Below are 17,081 nucleotides of genomic sequence, written 5' to 3'. Positions count from 1 at the left end.
CCCCCCCCCTTTCCTTTTGTTTCTCTCTCACACCTGGCAGCTATCTTTTGCCCTGCCAGTACACTTTACACCTAATCCCAGCCTATTACCATCTCGTCTAGCTTCTAATCTCTTTTACTTCTTTTGTTTCTTTTATTCTTTTGTCCGATCGCAGCCCTGCCTCCGATCTAGTTTCTTTTCTTTCCAGTTTTGAAGAAGGGTCCAACCCGAAACGTCAACTCAAATTTCTCTCCACGGATGTTGCCTGACCTGCTGAGTTTTTCCAGCATTTTCTGTTATTTCGGATTTCCAACATCTGCAGTATTTTGCTATCTGACTCTTCCCTTCTCTTCCTCGACTTCTCTGTCTCCATTTCTGAGGATATGCTATCGACAAACATCCACTATAAGCCCACTGACTCCCACAGCTACCTGGACTACACTTCTTCCCACCCCGCTTCCTGTAAGGACTCTATTCCATTCTCCGTCTCCGCTGCATCTGTTCTGATGATGCCACCTTCCATACCAGTGCTTCTGATATGTCTTCCTTTTCCTCAACCAAGGATTCCCCTTTACTGTGGTTGACATGGCCATCGACCGTGTCTGTTCCATTTCCTGCATTTCTGCTCACCCTCCCCCCAACGAACCACGATAGGGTGCCCCTTGTCCTCACTTTCCACCATTTCCACCACCTCCAGCGTGATCCCACCACCAAACACATCTTCCCCTCACCTCCCAGCATTCCGAAGGGACCGTTCCCTCCGCGACACCCTGGTCCACTCCTCTATCACCCCCAACACCCCTTCCCCTTCCCACGGCAACTTCCCATGCAAGCGCAGGAGATGCAACACCTGCCCTTTTACCTCCTCTCTTCCCACTGTCCAGGGCCCCAAACACTCCTTCCAGGTGAAACAGCGATTTACTTGTACTTCTTACAATTTAATATACTGTATTCGCTACTCACGACGCGGTCTCCTTTCCATTGGGGAGACCAAACGCAGATTGGTTACCACTTTGCGGAACACTTCCATTCAGTCCGTAAGCGTGACCATGAGCTTCCGGTCGCCTGTCACTTTAATTCTCCGCTCCACACTCACTCTGATCTCTCTGGTCTCGGCCTCTTATCACTGTTCCAATGAAGCTCAACGTAAGCTCGAGGAACAGCACACCATCTTTCAATTAGGCACTTTACAGCCTTCTGGACTCAACAAGTTCAACAATTTCAGACTATAACCTCAGCCGCTATTTTATTTCTTCTCACATGGCAGCTGTTGATGATTCTGCCATTGCCATTTACAACTCATCTAATTTTGTTTCTTAACTTGTCCCATTACCATCTCCTTTTGCCTTGCACCATCATACCTTTGGTCTTTTAATCTCTCCTGCCTTCCAGCCTATCACAGACCTTCCCTTTGTTCTTTCCTCTCCTCCCCTCCCCCTTTCCTTGCCCCTGCACTTGCTTAAAAATCTGTTACATCTCTAACTTTTTCCAGTTCTGACAAAGGGTCATCGACCTGAAACGTTAACTCTGTTTCTCTCTACAGATGCTGCCTGACCTGCTGAGTGTTTCCAGCATTTTCTGTTGTTATTCCAAATAGGTCAGATAGGTTGGGGCTGGGAGGTGCAGAGGAATGCACATTTGAAGAGTTGAGTTTTGAAGAAGGGGAGCAAGGTGGCAAGGCAAGGTGGTTTAGGGAGAGAGCTCCACAGAGCAGAGATAGAGCAGCCCCAATTTTGTGAGACTAGCACAATGGAGGTTGATAAATGCAAGTGAGAGAATTCAAGAAGGGAAATAATAGTATTAATACAATCCAGTATAGAGATCTGGGGATTCTGATGGACCATTACCACTGGCTGTATAAGCTAAAGGAATAGAGCTCAAAACTTGTCAAGTGATAATGAACTTGTACTAAATACAGGTCTGGCCACACCATAAGCACAGTGTACTGTTCTAAGCTTTGGTCAAAACGCATTGGTAAGACAGAGCAGAAAACACATTTTCCACATAGTTAACCTAAGCTATTCTATACCCAACTTTGTTCCTGACAAAAACACTGGATATAAAAAATTGAGGAATGAGAAATCGCATTCTGCAGCACATTAAAGTATTACCCATTTTCAATGTCAACATAAAATTGAGAAGTGTGCAGTTAGCCAGAAAAATAAATTCAACATTCATAATAAGTTACCTAAATGAAATTTTAATTTGGCAAATTTATAATTTCTACACCAATGTTCATTCCACAATACTATTTGGCCAAATTCGGTTCAAATTGATCAACATATTCAAATAGGATCATTTTAAACCTACTTTCCAGACTCTCAATTCAGGACAATACAGTTGGAAGCCAATTAATCCATATAGACCATGCAAGGTTTACTCTCAATGCAGTGAGCAGTGAGATTCCACAAAAGAAACACCAGATTTTAGATTTAAGAAGCATTCCACAATAATTCTCTCAAAGTATTTAATGGTCATTTTAAAAATGACTGATATTGAAAGGGTGATGTTTCTTTGAATTAGTTCATATTGTGCTGTATTTGTTCTATAGCACTATATCAAAATCCGTCACCATTTTTCTCTTTTCCATCCATTCTCTGCCAATGACTATTTATTTAATCAAAATCAGTTATAGAAACAGAATTTCCACTTATAAACAGAATTCAAGTAGTGCCAACTACTTCTACAGTGCAGGTAGTCTATCGGTTATTACATTGCCTTTACTGAGCTGGAACAAGCAAATTGGAAAGCATGCAACTCAGAAAAACATGACTTAAAACTCTCATGGTGAAGTAGTAGTCTCAATAACTCAGTATGTTTTACTTGGTTCATAAATTTAAAGTAAGAAACGGATTTATAAAATAATTAAATATCCAAACTAGTCAGTTTCCATACTAGTACCAAACAAATACCCATTCCAACTACATTTAATGGCATAAAACTATTTAAAAAAATAAATACAAGGTTTCTTCCAGGGTTCAGGAATTGATACAAAATTGATACATAGATGGCAGCCCAGCCATTTAATGAAAAGTTTTGATCAAATTTCCATGATAGTTCTCTAATCTCCTATATGCTGGCAGAAACCCTGAATATAGCAATTATTGGAGTTAACTATTATTCGATAGTGAGAAGTATGCACTCAAGTGAAAGACAATATTTTAAAGTAGTGAAAATTTCACCTGGTTTTCTTTATTAAGACAAATATCAAACAACCAATATACAAAAAGTATCAACTTTCTGAGCACAATTAACTGTAGTGTGTAACCTACTTTACAAATTATCACTCTACATAGTGTACACTGTACACATCATCCGGCTCTATACATTAGGAGTGAAAAATCCATCTTTCGACAAGTACACTTAAGAGTTAATAAAATTACATTGCGCTGTTTTAAAACATGTTACACAAACAAAAATAGCACTTGTTTCAGGATAGTTCGTTTTATCCATGTCTACAAAATGTTACGTATTAAACAAGTGAAATTCATATAGAAGTTAGTATGGAAATTTAAAAATACCTCATTCTCCCAATATCATATCTTCGCAATTGGTACAATTACATTAGTACATTAAAATGTTCCTTGCAACTGTACATCTTTAATGACAAACAACAGTAACGCTTCCTTTTTGATGCATCTTCACCCCACACTGTACCCAAGGAACGGCAGTTTGCAGTCAGCCTATCTTTCACTGCTAAAGATCAATTTTATTTTACATCAGTATGGCAAAAAGGAACATTCAGAGAGATTTCAAATCAAGTGAGCCAAGATGAATGAATCACTTACAATAATCACTTGTTCATTTTGAACTTGTGTGCATTCTGGCCCAAAACCAACTCGGCGTTCTTAAATCTCAGGATCTGTAATTCCCTGACCTGTCATTCTGTATCGGATTTCCTTTCCAAATATACTTCAGCTTCACTTTCTGTCGTTTCTTGAACAGTGGTCACATCATTCCAGTCCCGGGTGGCTTCCATTAAATGGCGTTGTCCATGAGCAATCCATTCTTCTTGATCACAAAACATCCGCCCACAAAACCAACAGTGAAACTTAAACTGCAAATGGTCAGTTTGAACATTTTTTACTATCTGATAATTATTTTTATGAATCTTTTTTAGTTTGATTTTCAACATATGCCTTTCCTTCACTGGACTGACTACCTTGCAGTTATGCCATTTGTCAAATAAAACACCTTGGTTTCCAAATTCCTGTCTTTGATGCTTTTTCTTTAAATTGAGAGAAATAACAGTTCTCTCAGATAAAACCACCTTGAGTACATGTCCTCTGTACTTGCTTATTGTTTGCATTACGTTAGCTACCTCTTGAACATCTACATCTGGATGATTTAACACAACTACAGGCTGATTGCGGCGAGGGCATTTCACCAATTGACTTTCACTAAATGGTTTGAGCCTCAGTTTGCGGGCAGTCTTTAATATCTCATCGTTATCAGTAACAACAGGAACCAGACTGTCTTGTTTTTTTATCTTTTTTAATAAGATATCATCCTGAATGTGATCATGTTTCCTTTTTCTGGTATTTCTACGTTTCAAAGGTAAATGTTCACCAGCACTGGATTTTAAGAGTCGAGATTTCCGACGAGCTGCTGTCTTAACTGAAATAGTGTTACATGTGTTTGGTTTGTCAACTGAAACAGAAGATTGATCACAGTTACTGCTTTCCTGGTATTTTGCCTTAGGGAAGCAAGTATTTATTGAATCAAGCTTGGCACAAATTTTTTGCTTCTTTGTCACAGATGATGCTTGTAATTCTGATTTTCCTGCTATGCTACATGAAACTGATTTGGAACACAACACTCTAAAGTTTTGTGACTGGTTGATAGATTGGCAACTTACAGTAGAAGCTTTTTGTTTGAAGTCATCAGCAGCGTTCAACACTCTAAGCACAATACCACTTGAAACAACCTTGTAAGTAGTTTCATGTTTAGAACAGTCAGTATCTTTTACTAGGTAACGAGGAGGTGGTGTGTTTTCAAGATTAACTTGTTTTTTTGTAGAACAGTGTGCAAATGCAGAAACACGTGAAGAACTTTCTGATTTGGACTGCAGTTGTGGAAAAAGCAGATTTGGCACATCTTGACCCATGTCGTCATTTCCAGACCCATTTTCACTAACGTTTGGTACACTGTTCTCAATTTCAGCAGCATTTTGAAAATTAACAAGACCTATTGCATGTTCAGTCTGGTTAGATGCATAATCTGCTGCTTTATGAAAGCATCTACTTTGATAGATACTAGGAGGTAAAACAGAATGAGTTTTGTTGATTTTACTATGAGGCTTTAATTGAGCTTTGGTAGGATTGCTTTGGTTGTCTGCAACAGATGGGGTTGACGATGAAATACTCTGCAGTTTTACTGTAGATGGAAGCGTTACCTTTTCTGTGAGCTGCACGGGTTGGCCAAGGCTACAAGGTACTCGTTCACGTTTCTCAACAGCATCAGTAGAGTTAACAGTTTTAGGATCTGCACTTGGATTGCAGCTTAAAGGAAACAAAGAGACTTTGTTTTGCAAACTAAGCTGGTGGCAGACTTTCGAAGAGGGCGTCACACTAGTTGTAGGTGTTTCTGCTTGTAGCTGGCGAAAGGAATGTCCCTCAGAACTGCTAGAATTTGGTTCATAAATCTTTGCAAATGCCACTGGTGACTGATTCTGAACTGTTATTTGTGAATTTACCAAAGTTGAAACTTGCTGTTTAAAAGCATTTGCTGTTCCTCCAGGGGGAGCAGATGTAATTAAAAAGGTGCTACTGAAGTTGTGTGAAACTGAAGGATTCCCAAGCCCATCTATATCTGAAAAAGTATTTGGCGGTGATTTATTTTGAAAGGATACACCTTCTGGGGATAAATTTGGAGAAACATTAAGTTTTGGGGGTGAGAAGCCTTTAGCTTGGTAGTTCTGTGTCACACCAGCTAATGGATTCCCAGTAGTGCTAGGCACACTACTTGATTTTATTCTCTGTACAAAACTATCCATTTGTGTGGAACACTCCTTTGCTGTATTGCTTGTGGAAGACAGTCCTAAACAAACATTGGAACGGTTTTGATTTAAAGAAAATTCACTAGTGTATAGATTATGTTCATCCTGGATCTTATGGGTATTGTCATCAAACTGTTGAAACTGATTTGCAGAAGAACTATCTTGAATCTCAACAGGGGACATAGAAGGAGCCAGTGGTGGCAGTAACGAAAGACACTCAGCCAAGTTATTACCACTGGACAACTGGAATGTGCTTCCACTTACCATTACTGACCGAACTGATGTTGTACTGAGGTTTCTATTTTCAGACCTTGATACGCACACTGGATTTTTGCGACTTAATGATTCACTTATAAAGTAGCTTTTACTTGATTCTTTTCTCTCAAGGCAGTTTGAGAGACTTTTACTATCTGCCTGAACCCGAGAACATAGGTTAACTTTCAGGATCTCTTGCGCAGAAGTGAATGAAGTACAATTGTTGTCTTGGTCATTATCCCATCGAATACTGTCTGGGACATCATTCATACCACAGCTAAGAGAAAATACTGAAGAAATTATAGGCCACTGTGTATCAACAGAAGGGTCATCGGTGGACTTGGAAGTATCTAGACCACACCGAATACTGAAATCACCAAAGTCTGGATTAATTGCAATGTCTTGTGATGTGTTCTGCGCATAGTGAGCATCAGGGACAAAATGTGAAAATTCTTCCCTAGTTAATTCACTCTTATCATGCAATGGTGACAGTATTTCACTCATGAATGCTGAACTGTTTGTAGACACAGTGCTAAGCGAATTAGTAGCAGCTCCTGTTGTACTTGAACCAATAGCTTTTTTTTGTAAATTCTGATCATGTGTCTTTGTAACCAAAATCTGACTGCAGTATCCTGATTTAATTCCATCATCATTTACATTAATTTTTCTAGGCTCCAATGCATTTGATTGCTGAAGAGGCAAGTCTGGTTTCTTCCTGCTGTTTTCACACTTCTCCAATGTAGGATATGAATTGCTAACACCGTGTACTTCATTACAATCTTGAGCATATAAGCATGATGTAGATGCATTACTATGATTCTGTACTGCAGCAGAGGACATACTGTGACTTTCAAATGGATTTTTACAAGCTTCAGGATTAGTGGGTTGCTGATCAACAATACCAGTATGCTGACATTTCAAATATTCTGCATGAAACATACTTTTAGGTATAATTCTGGTTTGTTTTACAGATGAACAGTTAGGTGTAATTTGACGATCACTGTTTTTAGAAGCTAGAGTTGTGTTGTTGCTGGATGAGGTAGGAGAGATCTGCAACAGTGAAGCCTTACCAACATCAAGTGGTGTACAGCAATGATGTGTATTGGCTTTCATTCCATCAGCTAGCAAGGATTTAACTGATTTGATCGGAGTTCTGCAACTGGAGTCAGTCAGTATGTGAGAATCACACAAATGCGTATTTTTATTTGGCAACACTGGCACAGCCTTAGACAATTGTACAAGAGATTTGTTAAAAGTTGCTTCAACAGAGATAACTTCATCAATGTAATCTGTACTTTTATTATTGAATCCTGATGCATAAAACTGGTCTCCCTTGGAAATAGATTCATGCCCTTTACTGCCAGCAACTTCGTAAGTTAAATAAGAGTTTTTACTTTTCTGTGTTTCTTTAGATCCAGAAAAAGTTATGGAGTCCTTATCAATTTGACTGAGTATCTCTTGGGTATCTGCATTCAAATCCTTCACGGTGGTTCTGCTGCCTATAGCACCTTGCTGAAGACAATGCACCGCTTCCTCCAGAACATCTGGGGATACAAGGGTATTTTGCTGTGAACCACAAGTCGGGTCAGTTTCGGTTGGTTTTCTGCCTTGTGGCTGTTCTGCAACTACTCTGTTCTGTTTTGGACTGCCTCTGTTTCTGCTCTCCAAGCTGGAAGAGTTGCTAGCTATAGGTTCTACATCAACTGGAGATGGAGGGTTTGAAAGGGACATTTTAGTATTTATTCCCATACTCTTCTGCTCAACATCAACAACTTCATTCAAAGGGCCTACATGGCATAATTTATTTTTGTGATCCACAATTTGTGTCAGTAATGTAGGCGAATGATTTGCCATACTATTTTTTTGTGGCTGTGCAACTTCTGTATTGACAACATGTTGCAATTCTTGTGATGGAAGTGTAGTAATTCCTGGTGCACCAGTTCCTAGCAGAGGGCATGAAGCTGCTGAAACTTGTGGTATTAGTCTGAACACCAACTGCTGCTTCCCATCAACAGTTTTTATTTCGATTAGCTGAGCCAAGCAGTTAGAAGGAATAACCACCTGTGCTGGAGCAACCAATGTTAATGGAGTACCAGGCTGAACAGCATGTTTAGAAGATGCAAGTACCTGTAGCCGAATCTTTCTAGCGTCAGTGGGAGAGCAATTTAAATGTTTAGTATATTCTACAGTTGCTTTATCCATGTTTTTATTTTCACTGGCACTGTTTGTACCTGTCTGTGGAGGAACAGCAATATCTAAGTCTTGCACTTGACAAGAGGTTCCATTCGGATTAGGGGCCAAAGCGTTGGAAGCTGCCATCTGATCATGTAGGTCAACATTAGCAGAATTCTCATTTTGCATAGTTGCTGTTCGTTTTACTTTTAAGACGTTCTTAAGTTTGGAGAAAGCCTTCTTATCGCCTTTCCTCATTGGTAGAACGAGCACAGATCCACCATTTTTTATGATGTCTCGGTGTATTCCCTTGGTATGTTTCACAACATAATCCTTTCGGACTGCACCATAATCACAATACCTACATTTAAAGGGAAACGTTCCAGTATGCTGTACAGAGTGACGCTGGAATTCTCCCCTAGTGTAGCAGACACGATCACATCGTCCACATTTGTACTGAATTTCTTCGTGTCTCAGAATGTGTTTTTGAAACAGAAGTAGATCTTTTGTTGAAAACCTGCATTTATTACAATACAAGGTATCTGGCTTTAAATGCCTAGTTTTATGTAGTTTCCCCTCTATATTCAAGGATTGATCTTCCTTACCAACACTGAGTTCTGTGTTTAATGTACTGTCCACTGTGTGTGAAATTGCATGTACATTCATTTGTTCCACATCATCCACAGTGAAACCACATCTGCTACAGACACACACAGGTTTGTCTTCCGGGTGCTTTTGTTGGCAGTGTTCCTGTAGTTCTGCAAAGCTGAATTGCTGGATATCTTTACACTTAACACAAAACATTAACATTTCATTTATCTCTTTTCCATATCCTTCTACATGATCACAGGTTCCTATGCTCTCTTTACTTATTTTCAGATTCTGTTTTGACTGCTGCTTTTTAGCACTCAAATGACTCTTGATTGCAGTGGTCTTTCTTGCAGTCTGCTTTCTTCCAGTGCCACACTTCAATGAGACTGCTGAAGCAGTACAAGCAAAACTCTCCTTCCCTGGGAGATCTTCCATTTTTGGCAGCAGCACTCTTAACCATTTAAGCTGCATTTTTTAAAGTTGCTTAAATTTCAGCAGATTTTTAAAAATGGATTTCTGAAGGTAAGCTGTGCTACATCAGCTCTTTTGTTTCTTATCTATTACTGTCGATCCTTTTTCTAATTCAGTCTTGAGCAATCACGTGCAACGCTCCAATAGAAGAATTTTGTTCTTTTATATGTAACATTTTCTCAGTTTCCAATAAAATTCAGTCACCTGCTGTGACTCAAATGGAGAAGAACCACCACAAATAAAAGGGTTTCCTTTCTCCAAATGTTCTTTGACCTTTTTTGCACCAGGGCCTGAATTTCAATACTGCAAGGACAGCCCATCTTATGCCACTAGAAATGCTTCAACCTACAAGAAATAAATGGGAAAGAAAATTAGATTTTATGAACAGGAGTAGGTCATTCAGCCCATTAAGCCTGTTCCGCCATTCAATGAGATCATGGCTGATCTGCGACCCAACACCATATACCTGCCGTTGGCCCATATCCCTTAATACCTTTGGTTAACAAGAAGCGATCAATCTCCGATTTAAAACTAACAATTGATCTAGCATCAATTGCCATTTGCGGGAGAGTGTTCCAAAGTTCTACCTCAGTAGTTTATAAAATATTGCATGGACTATGAAAAGAGCTGTTTCACCAGAATCACCATACAGAAAGAATGAAGGAGAAGTAAAAATGGTGTTTGCAACAAAAAGATAATTAATCAGAAGTTAAAAGCTGAGTGGGAAAGCATAATACTTGGGAAGTCCAACCAGCAGTGCCCCAAGAATATTCATTTCTTAAATCCATCATTGGAGTACAATTGCTCATATAATGATTTAAAATAGGTTGCTCATGTCCCTCAATTCCCTGACAAATTGATAACAAAGTTCAGGTAATATAATTCTTAAATTCCAACTGAACTTTATGTGCCCTCCCTTTTTGCAAGAAGCAAGGATCAACTCATAAATCTGGAAGTATCTGACTTCAATATGTAAATGACTTAAAACATAAGCGATTTAAATACCCAGAGAAATATGTGCGGGTTAGGTTGATTGGCTATGATAAATTGACCCTTAGTGTCAGGGGGGATTAAATACGTGGGGTTACGGGGATCGGGTGGGATATGTGTCGGTGCAGGCTCGATGGGCCGAAATGGCCTCTATCTGCACTGTGGGATTTCTGTGATTCTGTGACTTCTGTGTCTGAGAAATAGCCGGTGAGAAACAGCAGATGAAGAAAGCAGACATTTGCCAAGCTCATGCCCCTCTTCCCAAAATAAGGAGAGAACACGAATGTACAGCACAAATTCATTCATAGAAACATAGAAGATAGGAGCAGGAGTAGGCCATTCGGGCCTGCTCCGCCATTCAATGAGATCATGGCTGATCATCCAAATTCAGTACCCTGTCCCTGCCTTCTCCCCATATCCCTTGATCCCTTTAGCCTTAAGAAATATATCCAACTCTTTCTTGAATATATTTAATGAACTGGCCTCCACCGCCCTCTGTGGCAGAGAATTCCACAGGTTCACCACTCTCTGGGTGAAGAAATTCCTCCTCATCTCAGTCCTAAACGGCTTACCCCTTATCCTTAGACTATGACCCCTGGTTCTGGACTCTCCGGCCATCAGAAACATCCTTCCTGCATCTAGTCTGTCCAGGCCTGACAGAATTTTATAGGTTTCGATGAGATCCCCTCTCAATCTTCTAAACTCCAGTGAGTATAAGCCCAATCGACACAATCTCTCCTCATACGTCATTCCTGCCATCCCAGGTATCAGCCTGGTGAATCTTCGCTGCACTACTTCCATGGCAAGAACGTCCTTCCTCAGATAAGGTGACCAAAACTGCACACAATACTCAAGGTGCGGTCTCACTAAGGCCCTGTACAACTGTAGCAAGACATCCTTGTTCCTGTACTTGAACCCTCTTGCTACGAAGGCCAACATACCATTTGCCTTCTTAACCGCCTGCTGCACCTGCATGCTTACCTTCAGCGACTGGTGCACAAGAACACCCAGGTCTCTTTGCAGTTCCCCTTCTCCCAATCTATTGCCATTCAAATAATAATCTGCCTTCCTGTTTTTGCCACAAAGTGGATAACCTCACATTTATCCACATTATAGTGCATTTGCCATGTTTCTGCCCAATCACCCAACCTGTCCAAATCGTACTGGAGTTTCATGACATCCTCCTCACAGCATACCCTCCCACCCAGCTTTGTGTCGTCTGCAAATTTGGAGATATTACATCCAATTCCCTCGTCCAGATCATTAATATATATTGTGAACAGCTGGGGTCCTGGGACCGATCCTTGCGGTACCCCACTAGTCACTGCCTGCCACTCGGAAAACGACCCGTTTATTCCAACTCTGCTTTCTGTCCGCCAACCAGTTCTCTATCCAAGTCAATACCTTGCCCCCAATCCCATGTGCCTTAATTTTGCACGCTAATCTCTTATGCGGGACCTTCTCGAAAGCCTTCTGAAAGTCCAAATACACCACATCCACTGGTTCTCCCTTATCTATTTTACCAGTTACATCCTCAAAATATTCCAGTAGATTAGTCGAGCACAATTTACCTTTTGTAAATCCATGTTGACTTTGTCCGATCCTGTCACTGCTTTCCAAGTGCTTTGCTATTACATCTTTTATAATGGACTCTAGCATTTTCCCCACTACCGTGGGGTAACATTAGCTACCCTATTCACAAATATGAAATGCAGACATCAATTCCAGCTTTCATTACAGGATAATGACATCCAAATAAAAGACTGCACCTCTGTCAATTGTAAGCAAATGACATACAGAAAGAAACATATGTATGGCTAAAAGCTGAAGAGAACTGTAGATAAGTTAAGTTGCATCAGCATAAAACACTTCACAACTTCCAAAGTGATTCAGTTGGTCAGTTTCCTTCACCGACTATCTTCTGCAAATTCGGAAGAAATCAATTCTTAAATCGTAAAATTAACTTATTCATATGGAATTCATTTTTTTAAATTCATTCATGGGATGTGGGCGTTGCTGGCAAGGCCAACATTTATTGCCCATCCCTAATTGCCCTCAAGAAGGTGAAGGGCTGCTTTCTTGAACCGCTGCAGTCCGTGTGAAGGTACTCCCACAGTGCTGCTGGAGTTCCAGGATTTTGACCCAGCAACGATGAAGGAAGGGCGATATATTTCCAAGTCAGGATGGTATGCGACTTGGAGGGGAACTTGCAGGCAGTGGTGTTCCCATGTGCCTGCTGCCCATTTCCTTCTAGGCGGTAGTGATTGCAGGTTTGGGAAGTGCTGCCGAAGAAGCCTTGGCGAGTTGCTACAGTGCATCTTGTAGATGGTACACACTGCAGCCACGGTATGCCGGTGGTGGAGGAAGTAAATGTTTAAGGTGGTGGATGGGATGCCAATCAAGCGGGCTGCTTTATCCTGGATGGTGTTGAGCTTCTGACTGTTGTTGCAGCTGCACTCATCCAGGCAAGTGGAAAGTATTCCATCACACTCCTTACTTGTGCCTTGCAGATAGTGGAAAGGCTTTGGGGAGTCACTCGCTGCAGAATGCCCAGCCTCTGACCTACTCTTGTAACCACAGTATTTATATGGCTGGTCCAGTTAAGTTTCTGGTCAATGGTGACACGCACGATGTTGATGGTGGGGGATTCGGTGATGGTAATGCCGTTGTGCCAAAGGGAAGTGGTTAGACTCTCTCTTGTTGGAGATGGTCATTGCCCGGCACTTGTGTGGCGCGAATATTATTTGCCAGTTATCAGCCCAAGTCTGAACTTTGTCCAGATCTTGCTGCATGCAGGCATGGACTGTTTCATTATCTGAGGAGTTTCAAATGGAACTGAACACTGTGCAATCATCAGTGAACATCCCCACTTCTGACCCTATGATGGAGGGAATGTCATTGACGAAGCAGTTAAAAATGGTTGGGCCAAGGACACTCCCCCAAGGAACTCCTGCAGCGATGTCCTTGGGCCGAGATGATTGGCCTCCAACAACAACCATCTTCCTTTGTGCTAGATATGACTCTAGCCAGTGGAGAATTTTCCCCCAATTCCCATCGACCAATATTACTCGGGCTCCTTGATGCCACACTTGGTCAAATACTGCTTTGATGTCAAGGGCAGTCACTCTCACCTCACCCCTGGAATTCAGCTCTTTTGTCCATGTTTGGGCCAAGGCTGTAATGAGGTCTGGAGCTGAGTGGTCCTAGCACGACCCAAACTGAGCTTCAGTGAGCAGGTTATTGGTGAATAAGTGCTGCTTGATAGCACTGTGAATACACTTTCCATCACTTTGCTGATGATTGAGAGTAGACTGATGGGGCAATAATTGGCTGGATTGGATTTGTCCTGCTTTTTGTGGATAGGACAGAGAATGGTGGGAAGTTTCCATTTCATATTCTCCCTAACTAACATGGACTAAATTCAAGTTTGTATTATGTAACTGTTTCGCAATGTATGGCGATTCTTGAATAACCATGCTTTTAAACTAGTGTAATATGCGTGGGTAGACCTGTTAAATGTAAAATGGAAGAAACCAAGGCGCTGGGCCTTGCTTGGCCAAATTAAAGATGCAGTCAGCAGCAGAACTAGACAGCAGCCTGTTCATGGACCCAAAGCTAATGAAATTAATGGAATAAGAGGCAAAGGGACTGTAAGATTATCATGGATCAGTTGATTTTTAGAATACTTGTTTTGATATCTTATAACTATTAAGTAATGGATTTATAATCATGTGCAAGAATTAAATGTAGAAGTTTGTAATCATCAACAGTATGCAATAACAACCTGAATTATATATGACATGTAACCCTTTTGCTTATAATTAAAAGTCTGAGTAAGCTGTAACCAGATAGCATGGAGTGAAAAAGCAGAGTGCCATGGTTGAATAGAGTGCAGCTAGCCTGGGAAGCAAGGTCACATGTAGCTGCCAGTGTTGGAATGTTATGATGTCAGCAGTGAATTAAAAACAGCAAGGACGCCATATCTCTACACATGGGGACATGTTCTGTTTGTGTTGCCATAACTACCCAGATGAGTCTTGATGATCAAAAACAGATGATACTATAAGGGTATCATATACTAGATCCTGCATAAGCCAAGGTGCTGCAGATGTGGCATCTTTATGATTGGATTTTGGGTTTGGGGTGTAAGCCAGTGATTGGTTCAGGAGGACTCCATAGGTTTTGAATGAGTGTAATGGTATAAGAAGGGGTCTCTCAGACACTTAGGTTGTAGAGGCATTCGGCTGGAAGCTTGGGACCATCCATCAGATGGGCCAAGGCGGGATGGGCTGATGGAGGAACTACATATGTGACACCGACTGGATGTAGACTCAAAAGGACTGAAGGGCTGGCAGGGGTTTGCTTGTGGAGATCGCGACCTCTACCCAGGGCATAACGGGTAATATAAATCTTGATTGCGTCTTGTATGACTACTGCTCAGATGCTATAATGCATCATCAAGTCTCACTTACACTGAATAAAATATAATCACCGTCATCGATACGGGTCAAGTCAAATCTTTTGGAACGTAGGAGTGAAAAGGTTAATTGGCCAGAACCCCGTAAGTCTAACAGGACATAACTGGTCAATTGTCGGATAGATGCCAGTGTTGTAAGCTGTACTGAAACAGTTTGGCTAGAGGCGCAGCTAGTTCTGAAGCACAAGTCTTCAGCACTACAGCCGGAATATTGTCGGGCCCACAGCCTTTGCTGTATCCAGTGCTCTCAAACGTTTCTGGACATCACAGAGGGAAGTGAATTGCTGAAGACTGGTTTCTGTGATGGTAGGAACCTCAGGAGAAGGCCGAGATGGATCATCCACTCGGCACTTCTGGCTGAAGATGGTTGTGAACCTTGTCTTTTGTACTCACACATGCTGGACTCTGCCATCATTGAGGATGGGGATGTTCATGGAGCCTCCTCCCCCCGTTAGTTGTTTAATTGTCCACTACCATTCACAATTGGATGTGGCAGGATCTGATCTGATCCATTGGTTGTGGGATCGCTTAGCTCTGTCTAGAGCATGTTGCTCCGCTGTTTAGCATGCATGCAGTCCTGTGTTGTAGCTTCACCAGGTTGGCATCTAATTTTTAAGTACTGCTCCTGACATGCAGCTCTCAAAACTGTTAGGCCTCCTCTTAAAGTTTTGTCTTGAAATAATCAAATGATAGCGATATGTCCACAATCCAGATTTATTTTCCTTCTTTTAATCAACTTACAGATTCCTGATTCATATTTCCCCATCAATGGATTTAGAACTTAAGGCCTTTTAATCAACAGTATTTTTTAACTAAGAAGCACCTATTTAAATGGACTCCATCAACTACTTTTATTTGAAATCCATTAAGGTCTCCTGTTCAGTACCGAACAAATATAAGGGAACAATATCAAATACTATTAAAATATCACATAACTATTATCACTGGAGGAAGAAAATCTGTACACGAGCATTTCCAACTACAGGAAACTGTGTGTTATCCGGAGGCTAACTGTCCGGAATGCTCGAGCCACCGGCAAAAATCAGGTGCCGTTTTCGTTAGGTTTTTTTCCTTCTCGTTGCTTTTTTCCTTCTCGTTGCTTTTTTCCTCAACAGTCAAGCTCTGCAAGGTCTGCTGAAGCTGTTGCTAAGCTACAGAGACGCTTGGACTGTTTAGAAGCTGCTGCTAAGCAACAGGGTTTGTTGACAGATACGGAGCTCAGAAGCTTCCGGATCTTTCAACATTAGCGCTGGAGTGTCCGGCAGTTTTGAGGGAACGGCAACAGCTCGGTCCCGTCAGTGCCGGATAGCACAAAGTTTCCTGTAATAGTTTAAGATTTACCTGGACACTTTCAGCGGCACCAATTTCACAGGTCTTCATTTTTGCTAAAATTACACCTCCAAATGTTTTCTGGAAGTCATAAAAATAAACATTAGTATTAAAATATCTTTCAATCACTTCATTTGCAGCAGATACTAAACAGCTCTTTGTGTTAATGAACTCGTGACAACATCAGTTTGTTACCTCAGTCCTTTAAAATAGACTTTTATATGAACACTGATTTCAGGTGTTGTCAGGAGGAGGGTGGGGAGCTGAATCCCAAGGAAGAGGGCAGGAGGGTGGGGGAAGCAGTGTTGCCAGGAAGAGGGTGGGGAGTTGTGTTCCCGGGAAGGGGGGGGGTGGAAGAGGGAAAGAGAGAGAGCTGCGTTCCCAGGAGGGAACTGTGCTCCCGGGAGGAGGGAGCTGTGTTCCCAGGAGAACATAAGAAATAGGAGCAGGAGTAGGCCATTCGGCCCTTTGAGCCTGCTCTGCCATTCAATGAGATCATGGCTGATCTTCTGCCCCAACTCCATTCACTGGCCCTATCGCCATATCCCTTGATGCACTTACTAGTCAGAAATCTATCGACTTCTGTTTTGAATACACCCTCTGTGTAAAGATATTTCTTCTCATCAGTCCTGAATGGCCTACCCTTTACCCTGAGGCTGTGGGCCCTGGTTCTAGACTCCCCAGCCAAGGGCAACATTCTCCCAGCATCCACCCTATCAAGTCCTGTAATAATTTTGTAAGCTTCAATGAGATCCCCTCTCATTCTTCTGAATTCAAGAGAAGACAGGTCAAGCTTACTCAATCTCTTCTCATGCGACA

General features: G+C 41.4%; 1 protein-coding gene across 2 annotated transcripts in view; it reads right to left on the bottom strand.

Moving 5' to 3' along the window:
- Window positions 1-2,209: 2,209 nt before the first annotated feature.
- znf518b (zinc finger protein 518B) overlaps window positions 2,210-17,081 on the bottom strand; it is a 44,947-nt gene continuing 30,075 nt past the window's right edge. For both annotated transcript variants that reach the window (XM_085965234.1, XM_085965225.1), the window contains exons 2-3: window positions 16,275-16,343; window positions 2,210-9,811 (exon numbers count right to left, since the gene is read on the bottom strand). In XM_085965234.1, coding sequence (XP_085821360.1) covers window positions 3,860-9,466 — 5,607 coding nt within the window. In that variant the 5' untranslated portion in view covers window positions 9,467-9,811; window positions 16,275-16,343 and the 3' untranslated portion in view covers window positions 2,210-3,859. The remainder of the gene's footprint in view (window positions 9,812-16,274; window positions 16,344-17,081) is intronic.

This window comes from Somniosus microcephalus, chromosome 2 (genome assembly GCF_052327205.1).
Source record: "Somniosus microcephalus isolate GS21.2 chromosome 2, FLI_Smic_1.0, whole genome shotgun sequence".
NCBI lineage: Eukaryota > Metazoa > Chordata > Chondrichthyes > Squaliformes > Somniosidae > Somniosus > Somniosus microcephalus.
This window is presented reverse-complemented; position numbering and strand designations above follow the sequence as displayed.